Source organism: Hyperolius riggenbachi, chromosome 8 (assembly GCF_040937935.1).
Source record: "Hyperolius riggenbachi isolate aHypRig1 chromosome 8, aHypRig1.pri, whole genome shotgun sequence".
Classification (NCBI taxonomy): Eukaryota; Metazoa; Chordata; class Amphibia; order Anura; family Hyperoliidae; genus Hyperolius; species Hyperolius riggenbachi.
The window spans coordinates 84,716,051-84,741,804 of NC_090653.1; the positions used below are offsets into that span (position 1 = coordinate 84,716,051).

Below are 25,754 nucleotides of genomic sequence, written 5' to 3' on the forward strand. Positions count from 1 at the left end.
CGCTGGGTGATGTCCCTCCCTACGCGCTGGAATTCTACGCTGCACATGCTAGCACGCTTTTGCGCAGTGCCGAGGCGCATTCCAGCAGCTAGCTAGCTACCAAGCTTCTGTGGATCTGATTGGGCCACCATGTTGGATCTCTGCCAAGTCCTCCAAAATTTTGAGCAATCCACGTTGCTTGTGACTGAGCAGTGACAACTCTACAGTCAGCATTACAATACTACTGCTGTGTTTACTGAAGAAATCAATGTTGAAGATGGAAACCGCTGGCATGATGCAAGTGGGGGATTCTGAAGATGAAAACGATCAGCGTGATGATACCAACATCAGGCAACCTGCCTCAGGAAACGCTGGTCCCAGCTATGACAAAGAACAGGACGAGGAACAGCTGGAGTTGGAGCAGGAATTGGATGCCCCCACTGCCGAGGGACAGAGCGGTGCACGTTGGACGTTGGACTTCCACAATTTAGCGGGAATGGACAGCAGAAGATGAAGAAAGTGATGCTGGTGACGAATATGGTGCATCACAACAATCACAACGCTCACAAGAACATGAAGACAGAGGAGTCTGGCAGGACTCTCTGGCACACATGGCTCAATTCATGCTAGACTGCATTGAACGCGGCCCGCGCATTATTCACTATTCATTATTATTCATTATTCTGGAATCTGGACAACACCAATTACTGGGTTTATACCCAGTTTATACAAACACAATGTTAAAAAACTGATTGAAGAAAGTGTCAGACAGGTCAAAAATGGAACAATTCCAGCAGGCCCTTGAGGATGGAGACTTTAGAGAGGAGATTGACATCCTCCTCCTTCTCTAGCCAGTTGTACGCCGACAGACTGACTTCAGCAAACCCAGGAGGACCAGGAGGGCAGCAAAGAACACAAGCTGCTGCTAGTGCCGAAAAGGGAATGGTATTGGCAGTGTCCTTGGAGTGGGAACATTTTCTGACACCCATGCAGCAGCCCACAGAACAGCAATCGGGCAGTTCCACGTCCTCCAACACCAATCGCCTGGAGAAGATGGTCAAGGTCCAGGACTACATGTCAGATGGCGTAGCTGTGTTGAACAATCCATCTGCAGACAGACGGTGAGTGTGACAGGCAGCACAGAAGGACCATGGCAACTCACTCATAGTACCACAGTTTGATAGTGCTGCCCAAAAAATTATATGGATCCGTGAACCCGGGCACTGCGGGCAGTACTGGGAAGTGGGAACGCAGATTTTAGTACCTAAACACACGATACAACATGTTTTCCGGGGTCGGACTCTGAGGCACATACAGATGGTCCCGATCATCATCCTCATCATACAACTCTTCTCCTGAGTCTGACCCACCCACCACCTCTGCCACCCCAACATCCCCAGACACAGACCCCTCATCGTCCTCAACATTAACTTGGGATGCTGGCCTGAGCCAGACCTCCTCCTCCACATCAGGCCCCATCATCTCCTCAATGGCAGCCCTCATTAATCGCTCTGGCGACGGACCGATGGACACAACGTTCTCCTCCGGGGAGGGCTGCTGCTGACCACTGGCTGCTGGGGTGGATGTTATAGCTTGCGTGGGGCGTTGGCTGTTGCTGTTGTTGGGAGTGCTGCTCACAGTGGAGGTCTCTGAGGAACTCATGGTGAGCTCATATAGTGGTTGGCGGTGAGTGGAGTATTACTGATCCCAGCAATATACACACTGACTGGCAGAGTACGCAATGCTATATAGTCTGGCTGAGCGGTGTACACAGAGTGGCAGTACACACAATGCTATATAGTCTGGCTGAGCGGTGTACACAGAGTGGCAGTACACACAATGCTATATAGTCTGGCTGAGCCGTGTACACAGAGTGGCAGTACACACAATGCTATATAGTGTGGCTGAGCGAGCGGTGTACTACTATTCCCAGCAGACACAGAACAGTAAACAGAATGCTATATAGTGTGGCTGAGCGAGCGGTGTACCACTATTCCCAGCAGACACAGAACAGTAAACAGAATGCTATATAGTGTGGGTGAGCGAGCGGTGTACCACTATTCCCAGCAGACACAGAGCAGTAAACAGAATGCTATATAGTGTGGCTGAGCGAGCGGTGTACCACTATTCCCAGCAGACACAGAACAGTAAACAGAATGCTATATAGTGTGGCTGAGCGAGCGGTGTACCACTATTCCCAGCAGACACAGAACAGTAAACAGAATGCTATATAGTGTGGCTGAGCGAGCGGTGTACCACTATTCCCAGCAGACACAGAACAGTAAACAGAATGCTATATAGTGTGGCTGAGCGAGCGGTGTACCACTATTCCTAGCAGACACAGAACAGTGAACAGAATGCTATATAGTGTGGCTGAGCGAGCGGTGTACTACTATTCCCAGCAGACACAGAACAGTAAACAGAATGCTATATAGTGTGGCTGAGCGAGGTACACAGAGTGGCAGTAAACAGAATGCTATATAGTGTGGCTGAGCGAGCGGTGTACTACTGTTCCCAGCAGCGACACACAATGACTGGGGGGGACCCTGGCTAGCGTGGCTGGAGAGCGAACTACCCTGCCTGCCTACCCAAAGCTAAACCCACAGAGAAATGGCGGAGATATGACGTGGTTCGGGTATTTATTTACCCGAACCACGTGACCGTTCGGCCAATCAGAGCGCGTTCGGGTCCGAACCACGTGACCCGTTCGGCCAATCACAGCGCTAGCCGAACGTTCGGGGAACGTTCGGCCATGCGCTCTTAGTTCGGCCATGTGGCCGAACGGTTTGGCCGAGCACCGTCAGGTGTTCGGCCGAACTCGAACATCACCCGAACAGGGTGATGTTCTGCAGAACCCGAACAGTGGCGAACACTGTTCGCCCAACACTAGTGGCCAGGCCTGTCGGCAAAAAGGAAACTAGCTGGAGGCGGGGGACCGGAGGATCCGTGAGTGACTGCGAGGGCACGGGACGGCTGCAGTGGACTTAAAGTGGTCTAAAACTTAATAACATTCAATAAAAATGTGTTTTACCCACACAGTGATCATATTTGCTTTTGTGCATAAGTAATATTGTCTGTTTACAAATTACAATTTTCCAATGTGTATTGTATCTTTTCCTGAAACCTGCCATTGCATTTTATTCAAACTGCTTTTTATTATATATTAAAGAGAGTCTGAAGCGAGAATAAATCTCGCTTCAGACCTCATAAATAGCAGGGGCACGTAAAACGCCGCTATAGCGCGGCTTAACGGGGGTCCCTTCACCCCCAAATCCCCCTCGATACACCCGGGGAGCGCTTCCTGGTTGGGGCAGGGCTAACCGCCGCAGCCCTGCCCCACGCGCGTCTGTCAGCGCGTATCTCCACCTCTCCCCCGCCCCTCTCAGTCTTCCTTCACTGAGAGGGGCGGGGGAGAGACGGCGATGCGCCGCTGACAGACGCGACTGGAGGCAGGGCTGCAGCCGTTAGCCCTGCCTCCAGGAAGCAATAAATCACGACCAAATCTGCGACCAAGTGTTGCAGTGGTCGCTTTGGGGGTGAAGGGACCCCCGTTAAGCCGCGCTATAGCGGCGGTTTAGCAGGGGCACACGTGCCCCTGCTATTTATGAGCTCTGAAGCGATATTTATTCTCGCTTCAGAGTCTCTTTAACATCTTCTAATTAGCTGTTCTGAGCTTTTTGTGTGCTTGAAGCACAGAGAGCTTCAAAGAGAGCTCCTTTTCACTTGTTACACTGTGTTTACACACATGTATCAACATTGGAATGCAAACAAAGATACTGTTATCTCCAGTTTGGATGCAGTTTTAAAGCTGAATAGCAGGACAAAGTGCTTTGTTTAACCATTTCAGTGATGTTCTGCTAAAAAAAAAAATTCTGGAATAGTAGCTTTCAAGCTGTGAGGAATCTTTTAGAGCAAAGTAGAAATTTCTGACTTTCAGACCACTTTAAGTATACCTTTAAAGAAAATCTGTATATTAAAAAAAGCCTCTGGATCTTAACAAGGCTTCCCAAGTTCTCTTCCGTTCTTCCGTTAGAGTGCCGGGACCCCCGAAGTGTGACGAGGTAAATATTTACCTGCCGCGTTCCTGCGCAGGCGCACTACAGGCTCTTCATTTGGGTTAGGCGAAAATAGCCGAACCTAATCGTATTTGCTCTACTTTGCAGGGGCAAGTCCGCAGGCGCTAGCCCGAACGAAAAGCCGCTATTGCACATGCCCAGGATTGTGAAGAGGTAAATAAATCACCACTTGTCAAGCTTGTCGGGGGCGGTTTCGGGGGAGCCAGCGCTGGATTCCGACAAGCTTTAGAGGCAGGGCCGGACTTAGGCCAAGGCCCCCTAGGCCATGGCCTAGGGCACCACAGGAACAAGGGCACCAAAGCAGCAGGCTAAACTGGCGCAGCATTTACAAGCTTGCAAATGCTGCAATGCAGGGAGATCAGGCAAGCTCTGCTGCGTACTCTGCTGCTAGCCGCTAGCTTGCATTGTGGCCAGCGGCTATGGACTTTGGCAGTATTGGAAATGGAAAGAAAGAGGAAGCTTCTACACTGAAGATGAGCTGATGGTTGCTGTGGTGGGAAGGCGAGCTGACTACCTATACTGAAAGGGGGGTGGAAAAGGGAGAGATTAATGGAGTCACCTGGCTACTTATACTGGAGGGAAAGGGGGAGGAGTAATCTGGCTACCTATACTACAGGAAAGGAGGGAGGGGACAGCCAGCTACCTATACTGGAGGGAAGGGGTAGTGGTATTCTCGCTACCTATACTTAACGGGGCGGCTGGTGACAGTGGCCTTGGGCGGTAAAGATTACAAATCCGGCCCTGTTCAGAGGTCGGGGAAGCCTCATTGGGAGGTTTCTCAATCCTCATTGAGGTTTCCCCTTCCCGAGGTAAGTATCCCCCAGAGTCTCTTTTAGCCTGCAGGAAAATAACAATCCCCGCTCGGTTCTCTAGGCCAAAAGGGGAAACTGGTTGGTCACTCTCCTTGGGATCTTTATAGTTTTGACTAACTGTAAAGCTATTACTGCTTGTGGAAGTCTGAGCTCATTAATAGTGTTATCGGAATGAAGGTGCTCAGTGTAACATAAAGCCTCTACTAGGATATCTACTGCTACTGAAAGAAAAACAAAAGAGATTGCAAAACATGACAAAAACTGGAAATTGGAAAATCGGAAAAACAGAGTTCCGTTTCTGTTTTATGAATTCTGATTGGAAATGGCAATTTCCGTTCAGAAATGCGGAAATTGAAATTCTGCGGGGTCCGAATGAGCATCCCTACAGCTGGGCTACCAGGCAACTGGTATTGTTTAAAAGGAAACAATTATGGCAGCCTCCATATTCTTCTCACATCAGTCTCAAACTTCCTCCACGACCTCTGTACAATAATAATTATTGGTCAATTCAAGTTCAAATGTAATATGTAAACACCGCATATGGAGAACTTTTGTATATGCAGGATTAGAAGCAAAATCAGTATTGACCTCCTTGGCGGTTATCATCATGAGTCAGGCTAAGGGTGGGAAAAACAAGCTAGGAGCGGAAACTCCGAGCATGACACGTGGTAGCCGCCGACAGGACTGTGCAGAGCATATCGGCATTTTCACTCACCTCCCGGGAGATCAACACAACCACAGCCATTCTCCTTCCTGCCCTCTGAATCTCTGCATCCCTCGGGTGAGATCGACGTCTGTGGTCATGACGACAGATGGTGATCTCACTACAGGGTTACAGCGCCGCCCCGGAGGATGGAGGGAGAACTACAGCGCTGGATCCCAGGGAGGTGACTAAGTGCTGGGGCTGCTCTGCAGTGTGATTTTTTTCCAAGTTTTAGGGTCTAAAAGCCTGCAAAAAAATTGCACTGCTTTTAGAACCTCAAATCCAGAAAGAATCAGACTGCTAGGGGGTTTAAAAGTATATTACATTATCACATTATCAGAATCATGTTTTATGTTATTTTAAAGAAGCTCTGTAATAAAAATACCCCTCTGGGGGATACTTACCTTACCCCTCCCCTGTTCGAGCTAGGTATCCAATGCTGGTTCCCTCAAAAGGCCCTCGACAAGGCTTGACAAGAGGGCACAGGTGTGGGCAAAATTTACCTACCGCGATCCTGCGCAAGCGCACTTGCGGCTCTTCATTCTGGTTAAGGCGGAAATAGCTGAACCCGATCGGATCCACGCTACTGCGCAGGCACAAAGGACTTGCGCCTGCGCAGTAGAGAGAATCGATCGGCTCTGCTATTTCTGCCTTAGATATGAACAAACGCCTGCGCAGAATCGTGGTAGGTAAATATTTACCTTGCTGCTATTCCCGGGTTCCCGGCACTGCAACGGAGGGACGGAGGAGGACAGGGGAAGCCTCATTAAGATTCAGAGCCTTCCCCCTCCCGAGGTAAGTAACCCCCAGGGGCCCTTTTTTCGATAGAGGTTTTGTTTAAAGGGAACCAGAGACGAAGCACCCTCATGTATTTTACTATATATATCAATGGGAACATTAGAGAAAACACCTACCTTGAATTCTGTTTCACTCTGCACTGCACAGCTTGCTTCTAATCAGCCCTGATAAAATCCCCGACTGAGCATTCAGTCTGGCTTTGCTCAGGAATATTTATAGCTCAGTCTGTGTTCTCTCATGTCTTTTTAAGTCCAAGCCTGCCCACTGCTGGCTCTGCTCAGGAATCATTATAGCTGAGTCATTATAGCAAAGCCAGACTGAATGCTCAGTTGGGGATTTATTTTGAGGGCTGATTAGAAGCAGGCTGTGCAGTGCAGAATGAAACAGAAGGCATGGTAGGTGTTTTCTCTAATGTTCCCACTGATATATATGATAAAATACATGAGGGTGCTTCATCTCTGGTTACCTTTAAGCACCAAAAATCAGCAATAAATAATGATGTGTCAATTTTAATAAGTTATCTTAAGAAAAATTTAGTTTACCTGACCCCAGGTAGAGCTCATGGTACGGAAAATTTCATCCACAATACTAATCAGTTTTGTAAATCGCTTATCTGAATAATCAAATCTTTCTCCAAAGACCACCGAACAGACAAGATTAACAAAAGCATTAGTGAAACATTTTGTGGGGTTCATGGGTTGTCCTGAAATAGAAGTAACAGTGTTAGTTGTAATAAGAGTTACATTCAGGTACCATGTACAGTACAATCTCAGGTATCTGCCACCTATGGGAATTGGTATATAGTGGAGTTACCAGCATTACTATTAATTTCACCACTAAGGGGGGTTTTACCTTTATGGACCAGAACAGTTTTCACATTTCAGCGTTCCTTCCTTTCATTCACCAATAACTTTATCACTATTCATCACACCTAAATGATCTACAGTATATCTTGTTTTTTTTCATCACAAATTAAACTTTTTGGGGGTGATATTTGTTTTTAGTAATAACTTTACTTTCTATGCATTTTAAAGGGAAAAACAAGGAACAAAAATGAAAAAATACACTATTTCTCCAATTCCATCCCCTATAGTTTTAAAATAAACAATGCTTCTGTGAATAAAACCCACACATTTTATTTTCCCATTTGACCCGGTTATTACAACATTTAATTTATGTCCCTCATACAATGCATGGCGGCAATATATTATTTAGAAATAAGGGTGTATTTTTTCTGTAATTTTTTCTTTTTTTTATCCGATCAATAATTACAAGCCCTTATTTGCAAAAATAACAGTAATATACCCGATGACATACTCAGTACAAAAAGAGTCCATATGGTAACTATGCATTTTTTTTAATTCTGTCACTTTTTAAAAAAAAATTTTTTTTGTAACTATGGTGGGGGTGTTAATTTATTTTTATTTACTTTATGAAGTATACAGTAAAATGTTGAGTAAAATGTGTATTTTAATGCATTTATTTTAACCACTAGATGTCCCCACACATTTTTTTTTCTTTGTGCTCTGAACAGAGTTCCACAATTTCCACAATTGTGACGTGTTCCGACATGTTCCTTTCGTAACAGATGTGGTAACAGGGCCGGATTTACAACTCAGGAGCTTGTAGGCACAGGGGTTCTGGCGCCCTAAGCTCCGCCCCTCATCCCAGGCCACACCCACAACTGCAGCAAAGTTTCCACGCTTAAAGCTAATGTGAACCGATTTTTTTTTTAAAGTCAGATACTCACCTAAGGAGAGGGAAGGCTCGGTCCTAATGAGCCTTCCCTCTCCTCTCCGGGTGCCCTCGGTGCTGCGCTGGCTCCCCTGTTCGCATCCACCTCTGCGGGAACTTCGGAAGTCTTCAGGAGCCAAGTCCTCCCGAAGACAGGCGGCTCCATACTGCGCACACGCAAGTGCGTTATAGAGGGCGCTCGCGCATGCGCAGTGTTGAGTGGACCGACTTCGTGAGCACTCAGGCTCCTGAAGCATTTCCAAAGCCTCCCTTCGGCTGGGAAACAGCGGTATTTGACCGAAATGGTCGAATACCACTACGGGGGAGCCAGCGCCACGACGGGGACCGGGAGAGGAGAGGGGACGCTCTATGGGACCCAGAGCCTCCCTCTCCTTAGGGGACCACCAGGGGCCAGGGAACTGTGACACATACACACCGGCGCTGTCTCTGTCTGTCACACTATGCCACACACGTGTGCAGACAGCTTCAAGACCCCAATACTAAACACACACACAGGAGCGGGGTGGGGCTGTAACTATACAGACAGTGCAGCCGGCCACGGCTATCTCCCGTGTCCTTCTATTGCCTCCGCCCCCCTCCCCGCCTGTCAATTCAAAACACATCGGCTATCTTAATGGACAGCCAGGGGTCGGCGGGGCGGAGCTCCTTCCAACCTGGCTGTGCTGCACCTGCGAGTTGTCCTCACTATACCCCTGATCACACCGGCGCAGGCAGGTTAATTTCGCCGGATAGGTGCACCCGCCACGCGGCCGCCCACGTGGTAAGTCAGAGCCTCAGATCTCCAGCGGGCTGCAGAGACAAGCGCGCCGCCCCCGCCGCCTATGCACGCAGCAGCTGCTGTCAAGTTGCAGCGTTGCGTGCAGGCATGAATACGGCGGCGGCCGGTGGGCAGGGAGAGCGACATGTAACTGAGTGTGTGTCACTAGCCGCCCGCCCCTCACTGTAGTTGCAGCCGACCACGCGGCCGCCGGATCGGGATACAAAAAGGAGGTGGGCGGCGCTGGCTTTAGTGTTACTTTTTTCTACTTCCCATCTTAAAGGGACATACTTTAAACCCGCCCCTTGGCCAATCAGGCGTCTGTAGGCACGTCCCTAGAGTGCCTTATGGTAAATCCGGCCCTGTGTGGTAACAATAGCAGAATTAGGAACTTTGCAATAAACTTGGAAAAGAATAGGCCTTGGCCTGCCTGTTCTTTTAATAGGGCTGCAACTCACATTATACCTGAGATGGGGCAAATTGCGGAGGAACGGGCAGTCAGAAGAGGACAGCGTGGTAACGATCACCCTGGAGGGGGCTGGAGGAAGGTATGTATATTTTATTCCTGTGGCCCCATCTCATGGTCACTTTAAAAGAATTGATGGGTAACAGTTTAACTTTGAGGGACACAAATTCAACAAAAACTGGTGCACAGGCCCTTTAAATATCAGAGATCACATATGGAATAATCCTGATGGAAGGCAGGTTGAAAACCTCAAAACTTCACACCGTATGAATACAATCGCCACTCAAATGATCTGTATGCAAAAATTATTTTATTGGTAGAAAAAAGACGTGACCCCCATCCCACTATAAAACACGAATCCACTAAAAACAAGATGTGGGCATCACACCTAGGATACTCCTGGAAAAACGCATGCCAACATTCTTATCACATCCACACTCAGATTGGTCGGCCCACCTATATACTGTATGTGTGTGACTAATTGCTGTCAGAGCACTATATTGCAGAATCCCTGGTCACCTCGGGACTAACACAGTCTTAATGTTTCCAGACTTTCCAGAGGGGAACTTCAGTGACTGCTAAATCAATAGTCCCAATGTTGTTGACGCAATGGCACTTTGCTATAGCCAGCGGCTACAGAGCGTGACTCGTATGTCAAACTTCTCGGCAGCATAAATATACATATTATTATTATTATTTAGTATTTATATAGCGCCGACATATTACGCAGCGCTGTACAGTGTATATATATATATATATATATATTGTCTCTAACTGTCCCTCAAAGGAGCTCACAATCTAATCCCTACCATTGCCATATGTCTATATTATGTAGTGTAAGTACTGTAGTCTAGGGCCAATTTTAGGGGGAGCCAATTAACTTATCTGTATGTTTTTGGAATGTGGGAGGAAACCAGAGTGCCCGGAGGAAACCCACACAGACACGGAGAGAACATACAAACTCTTTTGCAGATAGTGCCCTAGCTGGGATTTGAACCAGGGAACAGCGCTGCAAGGCGAGAGAGCTAACCACTACGCCACCGAGCTGCCCTATACATATAATACATATAATACATACATATTATATGATACATATAATCTCTTGTATTGCTCCGCATACTTTACTGCCTGGGGATCGGTTTTCTTGGCATCACCAGATTCTTGTGACAGTCGTCGGTACCTGCTGTTTGATCCGGCTCGCTCAATGCCTCCCGGCTCACCACGTGTTTGTTGGGCATGCGTTTTGCCTCTACTCCAGGCTGTACCTCCAGCCCATCATCTCCAAGCCTCGCCCACATACGTTACGCCCACTGTCACATGGGCTTCGTCAGTGTGATGCCATCTTGTTTTAAGGGGGTTCATGTTTTATAGTGGGATGGGGGTCACGTCTTTTTTCTACCAATAAAATAATTTTTGCATACAGAACATTTGAGTGGCGGTTGTATTCATACGGTGTAACTTTCAGGGTCATTCTGGAGTTCACAGTGTGCTGGGTTCGGCGCACATATTAGTGTGTCCTTGTGGAAATTTCTCTGTATTATTAACCAACCTTGAGATCTTCTGAGTTCCTCCACCACACACCTGGCCTCCTCTTGCATTTTTCCTTCAAAGCCTTTTTTCCCAAATCCATAATCCTTTAATGTCTTGAATGTGAAAGTACGCATCAGCTTCCACCTCTCACCATTAGAAAAAACAATTCCTAAAGAAGAAATGCTGTTTCATGACTGTTTGATTAACTATAGATTTTTTTTTCTTTTTTTGTATTTATACTGCTCTTACATTTTACTTGTGCTTTATAGACACTATTGTCATCCCACAAACCGTTCCTCAGAGAAGTCTACACTCTAATCCCTACCATAGCCATACACTATGTCCGTAATAGTCTAAGGCCGGTTTTTAGGGAATCCAATTAACTTATTGATATGGTTTTGGGATATTTGAGAAGAATGGATATCCTGAAGGAGACGCATTGGAGAAAACATAAACTGCATGCAGATGTCTTTCCCCAAATTTCAACCTATTACCATTGCTTAGCAAAAGAGCTATCCCCTACGCCACAGTACTGTGTGACCTATAATGAAATTGCACTTTTGTTTAAATAGAAAATGCTAACAAAAATAGATTATTACCATACAGTAATATCTGCAGTTTTAAAATATTAAAAATACCTTTCCATTTCACTTTGCAGGCAATTATGGGAGCATGAACTGCCTAAAAATTCCAATACTGTTTGGGAAATTACATTCATGTGAAAAAAGAAATATACTACATAAAAATGTTTTAATTCGTTCAAAATATTTTAACATACCAATACAGTATTTAAACATTATTTTAATAATATTGGCCCCTATTAGCGTTCTGCGCAGGCGCAGTCTTATAGCAATGGCAAGTCTTTTCAGTTCAAACAATATATAATTGTGGCACGAAGGGTGTTGTTTATTTAATGAATTGTGGTTTGTGTTGCAAGCAGTATGTGGGCTGCACTACTAGCCCCTTACGACTAACCCTTTATGCACAAACTTGTCCGATGTGGCTAAACACTTTTGTTCATGCCATAATGGAGATGTAGGCAGACAAATGACAGCGCTCAAGGCTGCAACTGAAATGAAAACCATCAGAGGCATGCAGAGTCCCTCTGGGGCTAAATACATGCCTTGAATGCAAAACAGATGCAATTATGTACTAATTCTAATCTAAAAGATTTTGAATACAGATTGAAGCAATTAATGCAGCTAGCACAGGTATACTTACGTTCAATTTGTACAGCGGGAGACATGGCATCGCTTTTATACAGAGGCTGTACCCAAATGATGTATCTGCATGGATGTGCAGAGCTCCAGAAACTGGACAACATTACACAACTAGCACGCAAACTGGTATAACAAAGGAGGGTGTTAGCTTCAGTAAATAATTTGTGCACAGATTATTCCATATTGGACTTCCTCACAGCGATGACGGACCCTCACGGGGAAGACCTAACACTAGTCTAACATTAAAAACATCATTTTTCCTTGTGCTGCTGATCATAAATGAGTGTAGTATATCTGTGGCTAGCTGCATTCATTGCTTCAATCTGTATTCAAAATCTTTTAGATTAGAATTAGTACATAACTGCATCTGTTTTGCATTCCAGGCAAAACAATGTATTTAGCCCCAGAGGGGCTCTGCATGCCTCTGTTGGTTTTCATTTCAGGTACAGCCTTGCACGCTGTCATTTGTCTGCCTGCTTGATAAAATGTGTACACCATTTATGATCAGCAGCACAAGGAAAAATTATGTTTTTAATGTTAGACTAGTGTTAGCTCTTCCCCGTGAGGGTTCATCATCGCCGTGGAGAAGTCCAATAGGGAATAATCTGTGCACAAATTATTTACTGAAGCTAACACCCTCCTTTGTTATACTAGTTTGAGTGCTAGTTGTGTAATGTTGTCCAGTTTCTGGAGCTCTGCACATCCATGCAGATAAATCATTCGGGTACAGCCTCTGTTTGAAAGCGCTGCCATGTCTCCCGCTGTACATAATGGAGATGTGACAGACATTACGTATCAAGGTTTGGAAAGAGTCCTCCTTATCTCCAGAGGAGGCGACTTCCAGAGGAGACTGTTGCAGCGGGAGGTGCAGTGGATTTTTAATATGGGGACAATAGAACCTATGGGTCTAAACTATAGATGGGACATCAATTTGTTCTTTTAGTCTCCAGGTCTTTCTGATGTACTATAACAATCTCCTGTGGCAGTCTAATTGGTATGTGGCCCTGATTTGGAACATCTATACATGCAGGGTTTGGTGACACTGGCCTTGTATGGCTAAATACATTTTCTTAGGGCTGGTTCACATGGACTTACCACGACCTTTGGTAAATGAGTCCAGTGCTGGTGTCTCTCCTCGAGCACCAAAAACATCATTCTGATCAACCAGGGCTTCTTTGAAAGCTTCATATCCACATATTACAATGACAGGCTTTGAGCCAAAATAGAGAGTGTACACTGGCCCGAATTGTTTCCACAACTGTAAAATACATTGAAAGCATTAATGATCTCCATATTCTGACCAGGTACAATATTCATTAATTTAAATTGACCGTGTACTGAGATATGGGGCTTGATTCACAAAGCGGTGATAACTCAGTTATCACGCCTAAAAGACTTTAGGCGTGATAAGCGGTGCAAAGCTGAGTTATCACCGATTTGTGCTGCTCTTCGCGCGAAGCTCCCGCGCGCAAAGTTTTGCGCGCGTAGCGCACCGCGCTGCGCGCGCAAAGTCCCATAGGGCTCAATGGACGCTGCGCGCGAAGCACGGCACACTGCGCGCGCAGCGCAGTGCGCTACGCGCGCAAAACTTTGCGCGCGGGAGATCGCGCGAGTTTCTTCTTATCACTCCTAAACTGAGTTTAGGCGTGATAAAGGGCTTTTCACAGGCGTGCAAACACTTTGCACCGCTTTGTGAATCAAGCCCATGGTATCTGATGAATCACATTGTTACAGGTTTCTACTGTAGACATTACGGCCAGGACCGGTTCTAGACTTTTTGCTGCCTGAGGCAAACTTGTGAGGATGTGCCCTCCCCCCCCCCCCCTCCCAAATTGGAATGTTCACACAGCGCCCAATAATTTGCACCGCACGTTATAGCTGAAGTGAGCCCCCCAAAAAACACCCTCAGTATAGGTAGGTAGCCAGGTATAGGTGCCCCCAGTATTGGTAGCTAGGTACAGTTGCCTCCAGTATAGGTTAGCCAGGTACAGTTGCCCCCGTTAGGATGACCAGGCACTCTCTTCACTTCCTGTTTCTGCCTGGTACTGTCCCCCGACTTCTGCCACCTGAGGAAGTCGCCTCACTTGGCATCATGGGCGGACAGGGCCTAATTAAGGCCCATACATACAGGATTCATGTCGCCAGACAGAGATTAGGACCTGGTACCTTGGGTGACATCACTGGGATGAGGCTGTACAGATGCGGAGACAGCTGACGGTGCATTCTGTTGTAATACTTGGAGGTGGAGTGGTGCAGACATGATGTCATGCTGTGGGCATGGCAAGTGGCGTGAACAAAAGTGTGAGCTGTTGTTCAACCAAGTTGATCAACCATGCAGATCGCTGGCCGAGCCACGATTGGAGGCTGCTGTACACACGTCGGATTATCATCTGAAGCGGTCATTATTGGCCTCTGCTCTCTTGGGAGGTAGGGGCCACAAATGATGTTCTGCTTGGGGCCACAAAAACCTTGGCTACTGGTACTGTGCATGCGCGATTACCTGCAAGTGCTCTCTCACTCATGTGCAGTATATGGCATGACTGGCAGCACTCAGGGACATGATTGCTCCTGAAGCTTCCCGAGGGTCCCTGAGAGTGTATTTATCCAGTTTGTCAAATAGGATCTAGAGCCTTCCCTCTCCATCGCTTGAGAGATAAGATGTGGACCTCCTTTGAAGAAGCCCAAATAGTATAATATTGTAGGTAAATGAAAAAGTCTTGATTGTGAATAACAATACTCACAAAATAAGATGGCTAGCAGGCCCGATTTACATCTGTAAGACCGTGTACCGAGGGGTACCCCAGGAAACAGCGAAGTCACGGAACAAGGAAGGTGACACAGACACCAGCTTAGTGCAACCAAAACTTTCTTTACTGGAAAGTATTAACAGGAACAGTTACAAACACAACAAGATTTGCAATGCACAGGGTACCCTATACCCCAGAGTCCCCACTTCTGTCCAACAGGACACCTCTACCTGATGGCAGTTTACAGTAGAGCCTCCAAGTCATACTGAACTGCAGAATCACTCTTAGCCATTAGCAGACACAGCAGAGCGAACAAGTCATGCTGAACTGCAGGATCAACCCTAGACGTCGGCAGTTTACAGCAGAGCCTCAAGTCTTGCTGCACTGCAGTATCAATCCAGTGTCACCTGCTAAAAACAGTTCCTAACTATCTACCTAAAGCAGGCCTATGTCTCAGTTTCTTCAGGTACCGTACCCCAAAAACCAGTTTAATGAAAACACAAGAACCCGGGTTCACTGACCTTTTCCTACTTGGTATCAGCAGATGCCTCTCTTTAGGACAGCCTCAGGCCTGCAACCACACTTGCAGGCTTGATGGGTAGCTGGCGTAGAATCCTAAGCCCAGGGCAGCTAACTGGGATCAATCTCCACTCCAGCAAGCGGGATTCAAGGAGAAAACAGCGATCAGCCTCTCTGCAGCTTTGGATGGATCCAGACTGTCCTTTTCACAGACAGCTCTCCACAAAAACAACCATGTCTGTCTCTGTCTTCTCTTCCTGGTCTCTCTAGAACTGCCAGGCCCCACCATTTCTGCTCTCTGCTCGTCCCTCCTCCCTTCTCTATCCACTCCCTGCCCTCTGTCCATCTTCTCCCCTTCTCTGTGTGTCCACCCCCCTCCCCTTCTCCTGTCCACAGCAGGGAAAGACCTGTCCTGCTATTCATTTCACCCCCGAATGCTTGGTAGTAAAATTATCCGAGATTCGGATCAAAGATCCGGATCTTTTCAATGATCCGATTCGAATCATCCGGATCATTGAAAAGATCCGAACTTCCCATCTCTACTGGTCTCTCTAGAGCTGCCAGGCCCCACCTCTCATGCATGTTCATCCCTCAGCAGGATAAGGTTATAACTTTCTGATACAGGCGGCATCTAGTGGCCAAAATGCAAACTGTCACTTCAGAACTTAATTCAGGCAAGATTCTTGACAATCTCACATGCCACTCAGGGGCGTAGGGCCTGTGGTCGCAACGGTCGCCGTGGCGACCGGGCCCGGCACCTGAAGAGGCGGGGGAAACAAGACAAGACAAGACAAATAACATTTATATCGCGCTTTTCTCCTGGCGGACTCAAAGCGCCAGAGCAGCAGCCACTAGGGCGCGCTCTATAGGCAGTAGCAGTGTTAGGGAGACTTGCCTAAGGTCTTCTACTGAATAGGTGCTGGCTTACTGAACAGGCAGAGCCGAGATTCGAACCCTGGTCTCCCGTGTCAGAGGCAGAGCCCTTAACCATTACACCATCCAGCCGGGGGGGCCCATGTAGTGCCGACCGTACGCGCTATTTCGAGGGGGGAGCCGGAGCCGCGGGGAGGGCAGCCCGACCTCTCCCTCCCTTCCTCTCCCCGGGGCCCCCCCCTTCAGATGCAGAGTGCGCGGCGCACGGAAGCGCTGTAGGCAGAACTCACCTCCGTCCCTGCGTTCCAAGCGCCGCTGATCTCCTCCCGCTGTATAGATGCTGTTACACACTGCTTCCGGCTAAACAGGAAGCAGTGTGTAACAACATCTATACAGCGGGAGGAGAGATCAGCGGCGCAGGGACGGAAGTGAGTTCTGCCTACAGCGCTTCCGTGCGCCGCGCACTCTGCATCTGAAGGGGGGGCAGGGAGAGGAAGGGAGGGAGAGGTCGGGCTGCCCTCCCCGCAGCTGCGGCTCCCCCCTTCATTATGGGGGGGGCACCTACCCACCTACCTACCCACCCTATGCTGTGGGGCAGCTACCTAATCTAACCTATCCTGGGGGGGCAGCTACCTACCTAACCTATCCTGGGGGGGCAGCTACCTACCTAACCTATCCTGGGGGGGCAGCTACCTACCTAACCTATCCTGGGGGGCAGCTACCTACCTAATCTCTCCTGGGGGGGGGGAAGCTACCTACCTAACTTATCCTGGGGGGCAGCTACCTACCTAATCTATCCTGGGGGGGGGGGCAGCTACCCACCTAACCTATCCTGGGGGGGGGCAGCTACCCACCTAACCTATCCTGGGGGGGGGGGGCAGCTACCTACTCTAACCTATCCTGGGGGGAAGCTACCTAATCTAACCTATCCTGGGGGGCAGCTACCTAACCTATTCTGAGGGGCAGCTACCTACTCTAACCTATCCTGGGGGGCAGCTACCTACTCTAACCTATCCTGGGGGGCAGCTACCTACTCTAACCTATCCTGGGGGGCAGCTACCTACTCTAACCTATCCTGGGGGGCAGCTACCTACTCTAACCTATCCTGGGGGGCAGCTACCTAATCTAACCTATCCTGGGGGAAAGCTACCTAATCTATCCTGGGGGGCAGCTACCTAACCTAACCTATACTGGGGGGCATCTACCTCATCTAACCTATACTGGGGGGCAGCTACCTAATCTAACCTATACTGGGGGGCACCTACCTATCTAACCTGGGGGCACTTACTTGTCTAACCTGTATTCGGGGCACCTAGCTAGCCTATACAGGTGGCAACTATACTGGCTACCTATATTGGAGGCACCTACCTAACTAACCTATACTGGGGGCACCTACCTATCTAACCTATGCTGGGGGCAACTATTCTGGCTACCTATATTAGAGGCACCCACCTAGCTAATCTGTACTGGGGGCACCTGTCTAACATCTAACTTATACCGCGGTCACCTGCCTATCTAACCTATACTGGGGGCAACTATACTGGCTACCTATGCTGGAGACACCTACCTGGCTAACCTATACCGGGGGCAACTATACTGGCTTACCTATGCCTGGCTACCTATACTGGGGGGACCTATAGCTGGCTATAGGGATTCGGATATGTGTGTGCGTCGGGTGTTGCCGGGGGAGGGGGGCTGATGTTGCCGTGGGGGGGCTCACATCCAGATTCCGCATCGGGGCCCAGAGGTTTGTAGCTACGCCACTGATGCCACTCCACTAGAGGTTGTCGTCCTCGGCAACCCTCCCCAAACAAACTCATTTTGTGCGTAGCGCTGTGGAGGCACACCAACATTAGGCCTCGCCGATCTTCGCAGCGTGGGAGACTCAGCAACATCAGGTATGTCAGGCATATGTGGTAAGGGAGGAGCGGTTGACTGCTCAGCATTACACCTAGGAGGTAACCCCGCCACAGCCGGAGCCCCTGCATACATCTGGGCAAGGAACAACCCACCATTCCTCTTCCTCCTCATCTGAGGCGTTTTCCCCCATACTCTCAACATGCAGGGGTGCCTCCTCCTCACACACTGGCTCCTCAAAATGACAATGTCTCAACATATTACGGTGCAAGTTTCGTGAGGGTCTCCCGGTCCCTACCGGCTCTACCTTCTTTTCACTGTGTACGGAATGGCCTCCCACCGCCCATCCAACTTTCCTGACGGACGTTTGGCTTTGACCATGACTCTATCACCTGGGGCAAACCCATCCCTTAGTACTGGTTTTGGATTAGGGTGTATCACTCGTCCCAGGCGCTCCCCCACAACCTTGTGCACTGTTCTCAGGCGGCGGCGGTGCTCCTGCACCCATGCAGTGGTACTTCTCGGTTGTGGTTCCATTGGATTGGGCATGTGGAGGTCTTCAATCTCCCGTTTGGCTCTCCCAAACATGAGCATGTGTGGGGAGTACCCGGTAGTACTATGTACTCTATTGTTATAGGCCCACATCAACTCAGGCAGGTACTCGGGCCACCAAGCCTTTTGACTAAGCTCTAGAGTCCGCAACATCTGGAGCAAAGTGCGGTTGAAACGTTCGCAAGCCCCGTTTCCTTGGGGGTGGTACGGTGTGGTGCGGGAGCGTTCGATCCCATACAGCTGGTACAACTTATTCATGAGAGTATCCTGGAAACATGCCCCCTGGTCCGAATGTATTCTCTGTGGACACCCAAACACCTGTATAAAGTGTTTGCAGACCGCTTCAGCAGCCGACTCTGCTGTCTGGTCCCTGGTGGGTACAGCTACTGCATACTTTGTGAAATGGTCTGTCATGACTAGACAGTATGAGTGTCCTGAGGTAGAGTACCCAATTTGCACATAGTCAATCATAAGAAGCTCTAGTGGTGCTGAGGTGCAGATGGCCTGTACAGGAGCCCGCTGTTCAGTGCTCTTACTCAGCCCACAGAGTCGACACCTAAGACATGCAGTGGCCACCATATCACCCAGATCTGGACAGTATACCAGACGTTGAAGCCACTTGAATGTCTTTTCACTCCCGAAATGAGCTCCTTTTTCATGAGCTTCCCTGGTGGCCTCTGGCCCCAATGACATGGGGATGACAATCTGTTGTCGGTGCTGCAGTTCTGACTGTAAGTATATGGTCCGGCACAAGAGGCCCTGAGTAACTGTCAGCTTGTCCCATTGCCTCAACAACTTTTGACCCTCTGGGGTCAGGCCAGCCCGCTCTTCTGGCCGAGGCCATATCTTGTTCTGAACCCACTCTTTTACTTTCCACAAATCCGGGCAGGCATTCTGGACTCTCTCCCAATCAGCCAGCGTTTTTCCCAACACTAGAGTCATCCCAGACGCCACCCCACCTGTATGTGCCACATCCTGGAACATAGGTAGGCGACCAAGGTCAGGAGTTTCAGTGTCTTCTAACTCCTCATCGATTCTCTGAACTGACTGTCCTACAGGGACCCGGGAGAGTGCATCGGCGTTGCCATTCTCCCTACCGGACCGGAACTTGATGCGATAATTGTACTTGGAAAGGCGGGCCATCCATCTCTGCTCGAGCGCACCGAGCTTGGCATTCTCCAGATGTGCCAACGGGTTATTATCCGTCATCACAGTTACTTCTGCACCTGTCAGGTACTCAGCAAACCTTTCGGTCATGGCCCACACCAGCGCCAGTAGTTCCAGTTTAAAGGAGCTGTAGTTATCAGGGCTGCGCTCTGAGTCTCTCAGGGACCGGCTCCCATAGGCGATGACTCTTTCCCGTCCATCCTGGACTTGGGATAAAACAGCCCCAGACCATGAAGGCTTCCATCAGTGTATAGCAGGAATGGGGTGTCGAACCGTGCATAAGCCAAGATCGGGGCACTGGTCAGTGACTCCTTCACCGCTTCAAAAGCCTCTTGTTGCCGAGGTCCCCAGTCAATGGGACGCTTCTTTGGGCCCCCAGACGTGCCCCTTAGTAACTCATTTAGTGGGCCCACCAGATGGGCAAACTTGGGTATAAACCTCCGATAGTAGCCAGCCAGTCCCACAAACACCCGCACCTCTCGCAGTGTACTGGGCCACTTCTGGACAGCCTCCACCTTGTTGGGGGCCGGCTTCACTCCCTCTGAGGTGACTACATGTCCTAAGTACTCTATCTGCTGTTGGAACAGTTGGCATTTCTTGGGCTTGATCTTGAGCCCATGCTCTCGTAGTCGTCCTAGGACTTGTCATAGCTTCTGGAGGTGATCTTCAAAGGAGGCCCCAAACACTACTATGTCATCCAGGTATATCAATACTGACTCAAAATTGAGATCTCCCAGACAGTGCTCCATCAATCACTGGAATGTTCCCGGAGCATTGGAGAGGACGAATGGCACCCGATTAAACTCATAGAGCCCCATAGGTAGAATGAAGGCTGTCTTTGCTTTATCTTTCTTGGCCACCGGCACCTGCCAATACCCACTAGCCAGGTCAAGAGTCGAGAAGAATTTTGCTTGACTTAGGGCTGACAATGACTCCTCAATCCGCGGAAGGGGGTAGGCATCCCGGACGGTCTGAGCATTCAGCTTCCGGTAATCCACACAGAACCGGAGACTCCCATCTTTCTTCCGCACTAAAACTACTGGAGCAGCCCAAGGGCTCTGACTCTCTTGTATTACCCGGTTTTCCAACATGCTGGCCACCATATTTTTCACCTCCTGGTACATCTTAGGTGGGATTTGCCGGTAACGTTCCCTGATCGGTGCAGCATCGCCAGTTGGGATTTCATGTTCGATGGCAACAGCACACCCAAAGTCTTCATCGTGTCTTGAGAAGACTTCTTGAAACTCCCAAAGGGTTTCTTCCAGCAGCTTTTGTTCCCCCGGAGTAAGCGTCCGGTAATCCACTCCCATCCGGGCCATAATCATTCGACCGTTCCATTCTGCTGTTGGGGTTTCCTTTTGATGAGTCTCCACAGCGTAGGTCCAGGCTGATCTCCTATCAGGCTGTAGTGTGAAACCCCTCCGTCGAACAATACCACCATCAAACACATAGACTGCGGCCAGCAAGGTGTTTCCGGGGACGGTCAACTCGCAGTCCACCACATTGCTGCAGCGTACGGGTACACATCCATCCTTCACAATGGCCAGGGCCCGGGCTACCAGCGGATGAGTCGATGGTTCCCCCTGATAAGCGGGCTCGATCAGGACCTCCAGCCCATTCAACCTTCGTCCAGCCCCCACCGGCAGCATTAGCACTCGTTCTTGTCGAGGTGGGATCTTCACCGGGGAACTCTGTGGCACACTGGGCTGACCAGATAGGTTATTCTTTTGCAGGCTACAGCTTCTCACCATCTGTTGTAAAAGCTTCTGAGTAGGCTGGTGCGTGGTGGCCCGTTGCCAGTACTTTGGAACTTCCTTGGCATAGAGCTGGTGGTCTAAGTCTCTTAATACATTCATACCCAGGGTCACATCCATTCCTTTCCGTGCCAAATGGTCAACCAGCACGACCCCCTTCTTGCCGATGTCTTGTCCAAACAGTCTGACCTGCATCCAGACTATTCCTCAGACATCCATCTCCCTGTTATTGGCAGCCGTCAGCCGGATAACGCTCCCATCTTCGGGTTCAATCATATGCTGGAAGTGCCTTTCAAAGAACTCTAAAGGCATAAGGGTGCACTCTGACCCTATATCAACTAGGCAGCAGACCTTCAGCCCTTCCAACTCAGCTTTAATAATGGGGCTGCTGGCATACAAGTCAAGGTCTTCACGCATAGGGCTTAACTTCTGGTGTACCGCTGCAGGATGCCCAGCTACTGCAGCGGTTGGGAGTTTAACGGCGGCTCAGGTGCTGCCTGTCCGAGGCACTCTCTGGCGATATGGCCGTATTCACGACAAGCCCAACAGAGCGGCCCTCTTCTGACGGGCCCCCTCCCCTGAGTCACACTGGGTGGAGTAGAACGAAGTGTGGAGATTGTTGCCAGAGGCTGGGGCGGCTTTGCCTTCATCTGTGACACTTCCAGCCGAAGCTCTTTCATTTCTGCCTGCAGAGCCTGGACTACATCCTTTAGAGTCTCCGATTCTTCAGAACCCGGTTGATCCCTTGTAGCATGCGTGTTATTCACTACCCTCGCAGCCGCAGGTAGGGGTTCTTCTTCTCTCTCTACCGCAGCTAGGTAGGTGCTATAGAATGTCATATCGGCCGTTGTTCGAGTCATCTCATGTAACTTATCTTGTAAGAACTTATCGGAGAGGCCCACTATGAACTGATCTCATAGTAGCTGATCCACTTCCCGGAAAGCTCCCATGGCATCGGGGTCTCGTCGTTGTATCTCATTCAGCGTCTCCTGTAGAGCATTGGAGTATTGCATCAGTGTCTCACCCTCTCGCTGGGGCCGGTTAAAGAAATGACTTCGTAACTGTACCACTTTGGCACGACCCCCTTGGGCCCTCTCTAGCAAGGAGAATATCTTCTCCAGGGCATCTCTCTCGGAGTCGGGCCTTACCATTACTGTCCGTCTGACGTCACCCTCTAGAGCTCCCAGCGCAACCTCTGCCTGCAGCTCGGGAGTCAAGTTACACATTTTAACTGCGCTTCGCACCCTTTCCATCCAGTACTGCAATGTCATGTTTTTACCATCATATTTTGGCAGATGACGCAGCAGTGCCCCTACAGGGATATATCCTACTTGGGTGGGCATGTTGTTGGGGACAAGCTGGCCTTGCACCTGTGCACCCGAAGCTGGGCCCCTAGCGCCGGGGGATGGTCTCCCACCACGTTCCCGTCCATATCGGTCGCTGTATCCTGCCGAACTACGCCAAGTTGTAAGACCGTGTACCGAGGGGTACCCCAGGATACAGCGAAGTCACGAAACAAGGAAGGTGACACAGACACCAGCTTAGTGCAACCAAAACTTTCTTTACTGGAAAGTATTAACAGGAACAGTTACAAACACAACAAGATTTGCAATACACAGGGTACCCTATACCCCAGAGTCCCCACTTCTGTCCAACAGAACACCTCTACCTGATGGCAGTTTACAGTAGAGCCTGCAAGTCATACTGAACTGCAGAATCACTCTTAGCCATTAGCAGACACAGCAGAGTGAACAAGTCATGCTGAACTGCAGGATCAACCCTAGAAGTCGGCAGTTTAAAGCAGAGCCTTAAGTCTTGCTGCACTGCAGTATCAATCCAGTGTCACCTGCTAAAAACAGTTCCTAACTATCTACCTAAAGCAGGCCTAAGTCTCAGTTTCTTCAGGTACCGTACCACAAAAAAACAGTTTAATGAAAACACAAGAACCTGGGTTCACTGACCTTTTCCTACTTGGTATCAGCAGATGCCTCTCTTTAGGACAGCCTCAGGCCTGCAACCACACTTGCAGCCTTGATGGGTAGCTGGCGTAGAATCCTAAGCCCAGGGCAGCTAACTGGGAACAATCTCCACTCCAGCAAGCAGGATTCAAGGAGAAAACAACGATCAGCCTCTCTGCAGCTTGGATGGATCCAGATTGTCCTTTTCACAGACAGCTCTCCACAAAAACAACCATGTCTGTCTCTGTCTTCTCTTCCTGGTCTCTAGTGTTGTCCGGATCATGAACGATTCGGATCTTTGATCCGAATCTATTTTGTGAGTCGAATCATCCGAATCATCAAAATGAGTGATTCGGATCGCAAAAAGGGCGGGGTCAGGAGTGACACGCCCCCTCTCAGCGGGCAGCGGGGGTCCTGGAAGCAGAGCTGAGATGGATCGCTCTGTTGAATGGGAGGCAGCCTTGCAGGGAGACAGGTAGCAGAAAGAGGGGACATGGGTGCCACTGCCAGATATGTGTAGAGCACACATACTGGCTATAATGTGCTGCTTGTTATAGGCTGGCTGTTCCGTAGTTGTGCACAGTGAACACAATGGAAGCTTTTGGCTCAGCTCAGCACAGCTCAGTAACTTTGCAGGCACTGTGATTGCTGTGCAATATGATCCTCCTAAACAGCTGCACTTTACTTTGGGGAATGCTTTCTTTCACTGTGAGACGTTTGCATGCAAAGTACACAGATGAGCATATAGGTGAAATACATGTAAAGCATATGATTGCAGCATGTGGGTATTGTGTGCAAGCAAACATTTCTGCTCTCTGCTCGTCCCTCCTCCCTTCTCTATCCACTCCCTGCCCTCTGTCCATCTTCTCCCCTTCTCTGTGTGTCCACCCCCCTCCCCTTCTCCTGTCCACAGCAGGGAAAGACCTGTCCTGCTATTCATTTCACCCCCGAATGCTTGGTAGTAAAATTATCCGAGATTCGGATCAAAGATCCGGATCTTTTCAATGATCCGATTCGAATCATCCGGATCATTGAAAAGATCCGAACTTCCCATCTCTATTGGTCTCTCTAGAGCTGCCAGGCCCCACCTCTCATGCATGTTCATCCCTCAGCAGGATAAGGTTATAACTTTCTGATACAGGCGGCATCTAGTGGCCAAAATGCAAACTGTCACTTCAGAACTTAATTTAGGCAAGATTCTCACAATCTCACACATCACAGGAGCCAATAGGCACAAATGTTCTGGCACACTAGACTTCACCCTCCATGAACCTACAAACACCCACTGAACTGCACCGCAGGTGTGCTGGCTGTCCCAGCTGTCACCTCTCACCTACTTTCCATGCCTGACATAGGTAACAACAGCTGCCCCTTGGTATTAGGTAGCCAGAGATGCCCACAAGTACTAGGTAGCTAGAGGTGAAGGGAGGTCTGGTCAGTGGAATGTTGGAACCTGGGTGAGTAGCCTCTCATTTATGCTTTACTTGGGACTCTGCATAGGGAAGGAGGGGAGGGATGCACTATGTCAGGCGTTTTGTCAAACAATTATTTAAACCGTTACCGGAAATTTAAAATCAATAATTTAAAGTTCCTTGAATAGTGGGAGGAGCTTTAAACTATGATATACGCCCAACTTTTGAGTTTGTTTATCGTAGGTTGCTTACAATACTGGTTGAAACATGAAACGTAGACCAATTTGGAAAAATATTAATTTAATATCAAATGCAAGCTGACCAATTTGGAAAAATATTAATTTAATATCAAATAAATATAACAATGTATCAAAACAATATAAAATTGTACTTTTGATTCACATAAACTTGCAAGGTTATTCTTACAATGAGCTGGATAAACACGACTTCAATGGATCAATTGGCAAACAAGCAAGGCAGTTTTATATGATTTAACTCAAAAACACAAGGCTGAGCCTATAAAAAGTAATTTTCATTTGACTATGGGGCATAGCTATGAATCAGCAAATATGACAAACTGGCGTTGTCCCCATATAATCTATATGCAACCAATTAAACAACTGGAATTTTATCTCTGCCTGCAATTTAACGTGTCTTAAGGTGGCCATACATTAGAAGATTATGGGCAGATTCGACCAAGAGACAAATTTATCTCTAATCGAATCTGATTAGAGATAAATTTGTCTCTTGGTCGAATCTGCCCATACACTACAGGCCGATTCCTGTCCGATTTCAGCATGAAATTATCAGGGAATCGGC

At 48.6% G+C, this 25,754-nt stretch overlaps 1 protein-coding gene across 5 annotated transcripts in view; it reads right to left on the reverse strand.

Annotated features, from left to right (window-relative positions):
- Positions 1-25,754, reverse strand: part of LOC137528229 (cytochrome P450 2F2-like) — a 93,012-nt gene that overhangs the window by 35,260 nt on the left and 31,998 nt on the right. For 3 of the 5 annotated variants that reach the window (XM_068249513.1, XM_068249515.1, XM_068249512.1), the window contains 3 exons: positions 13,192-13,354; positions 10,896-11,045; positions 6,911-7,071 (listed from right to left, as the gene is read on the reverse strand). In XM_068249513.1, the coding sequence (XP_068105614.1) occupies positions 6,911-7,071; positions 10,896-11,045; positions 13,192-13,354 (474 nt within the window). The remainder of the gene's footprint in view (positions 1-6,910; positions 7,072-10,895; positions 11,046-13,191; positions 13,355-25,754) is intronic. The other 2 variants (XM_068249514.1, XM_068249516.1) reach the window with 2 other exon arrangements.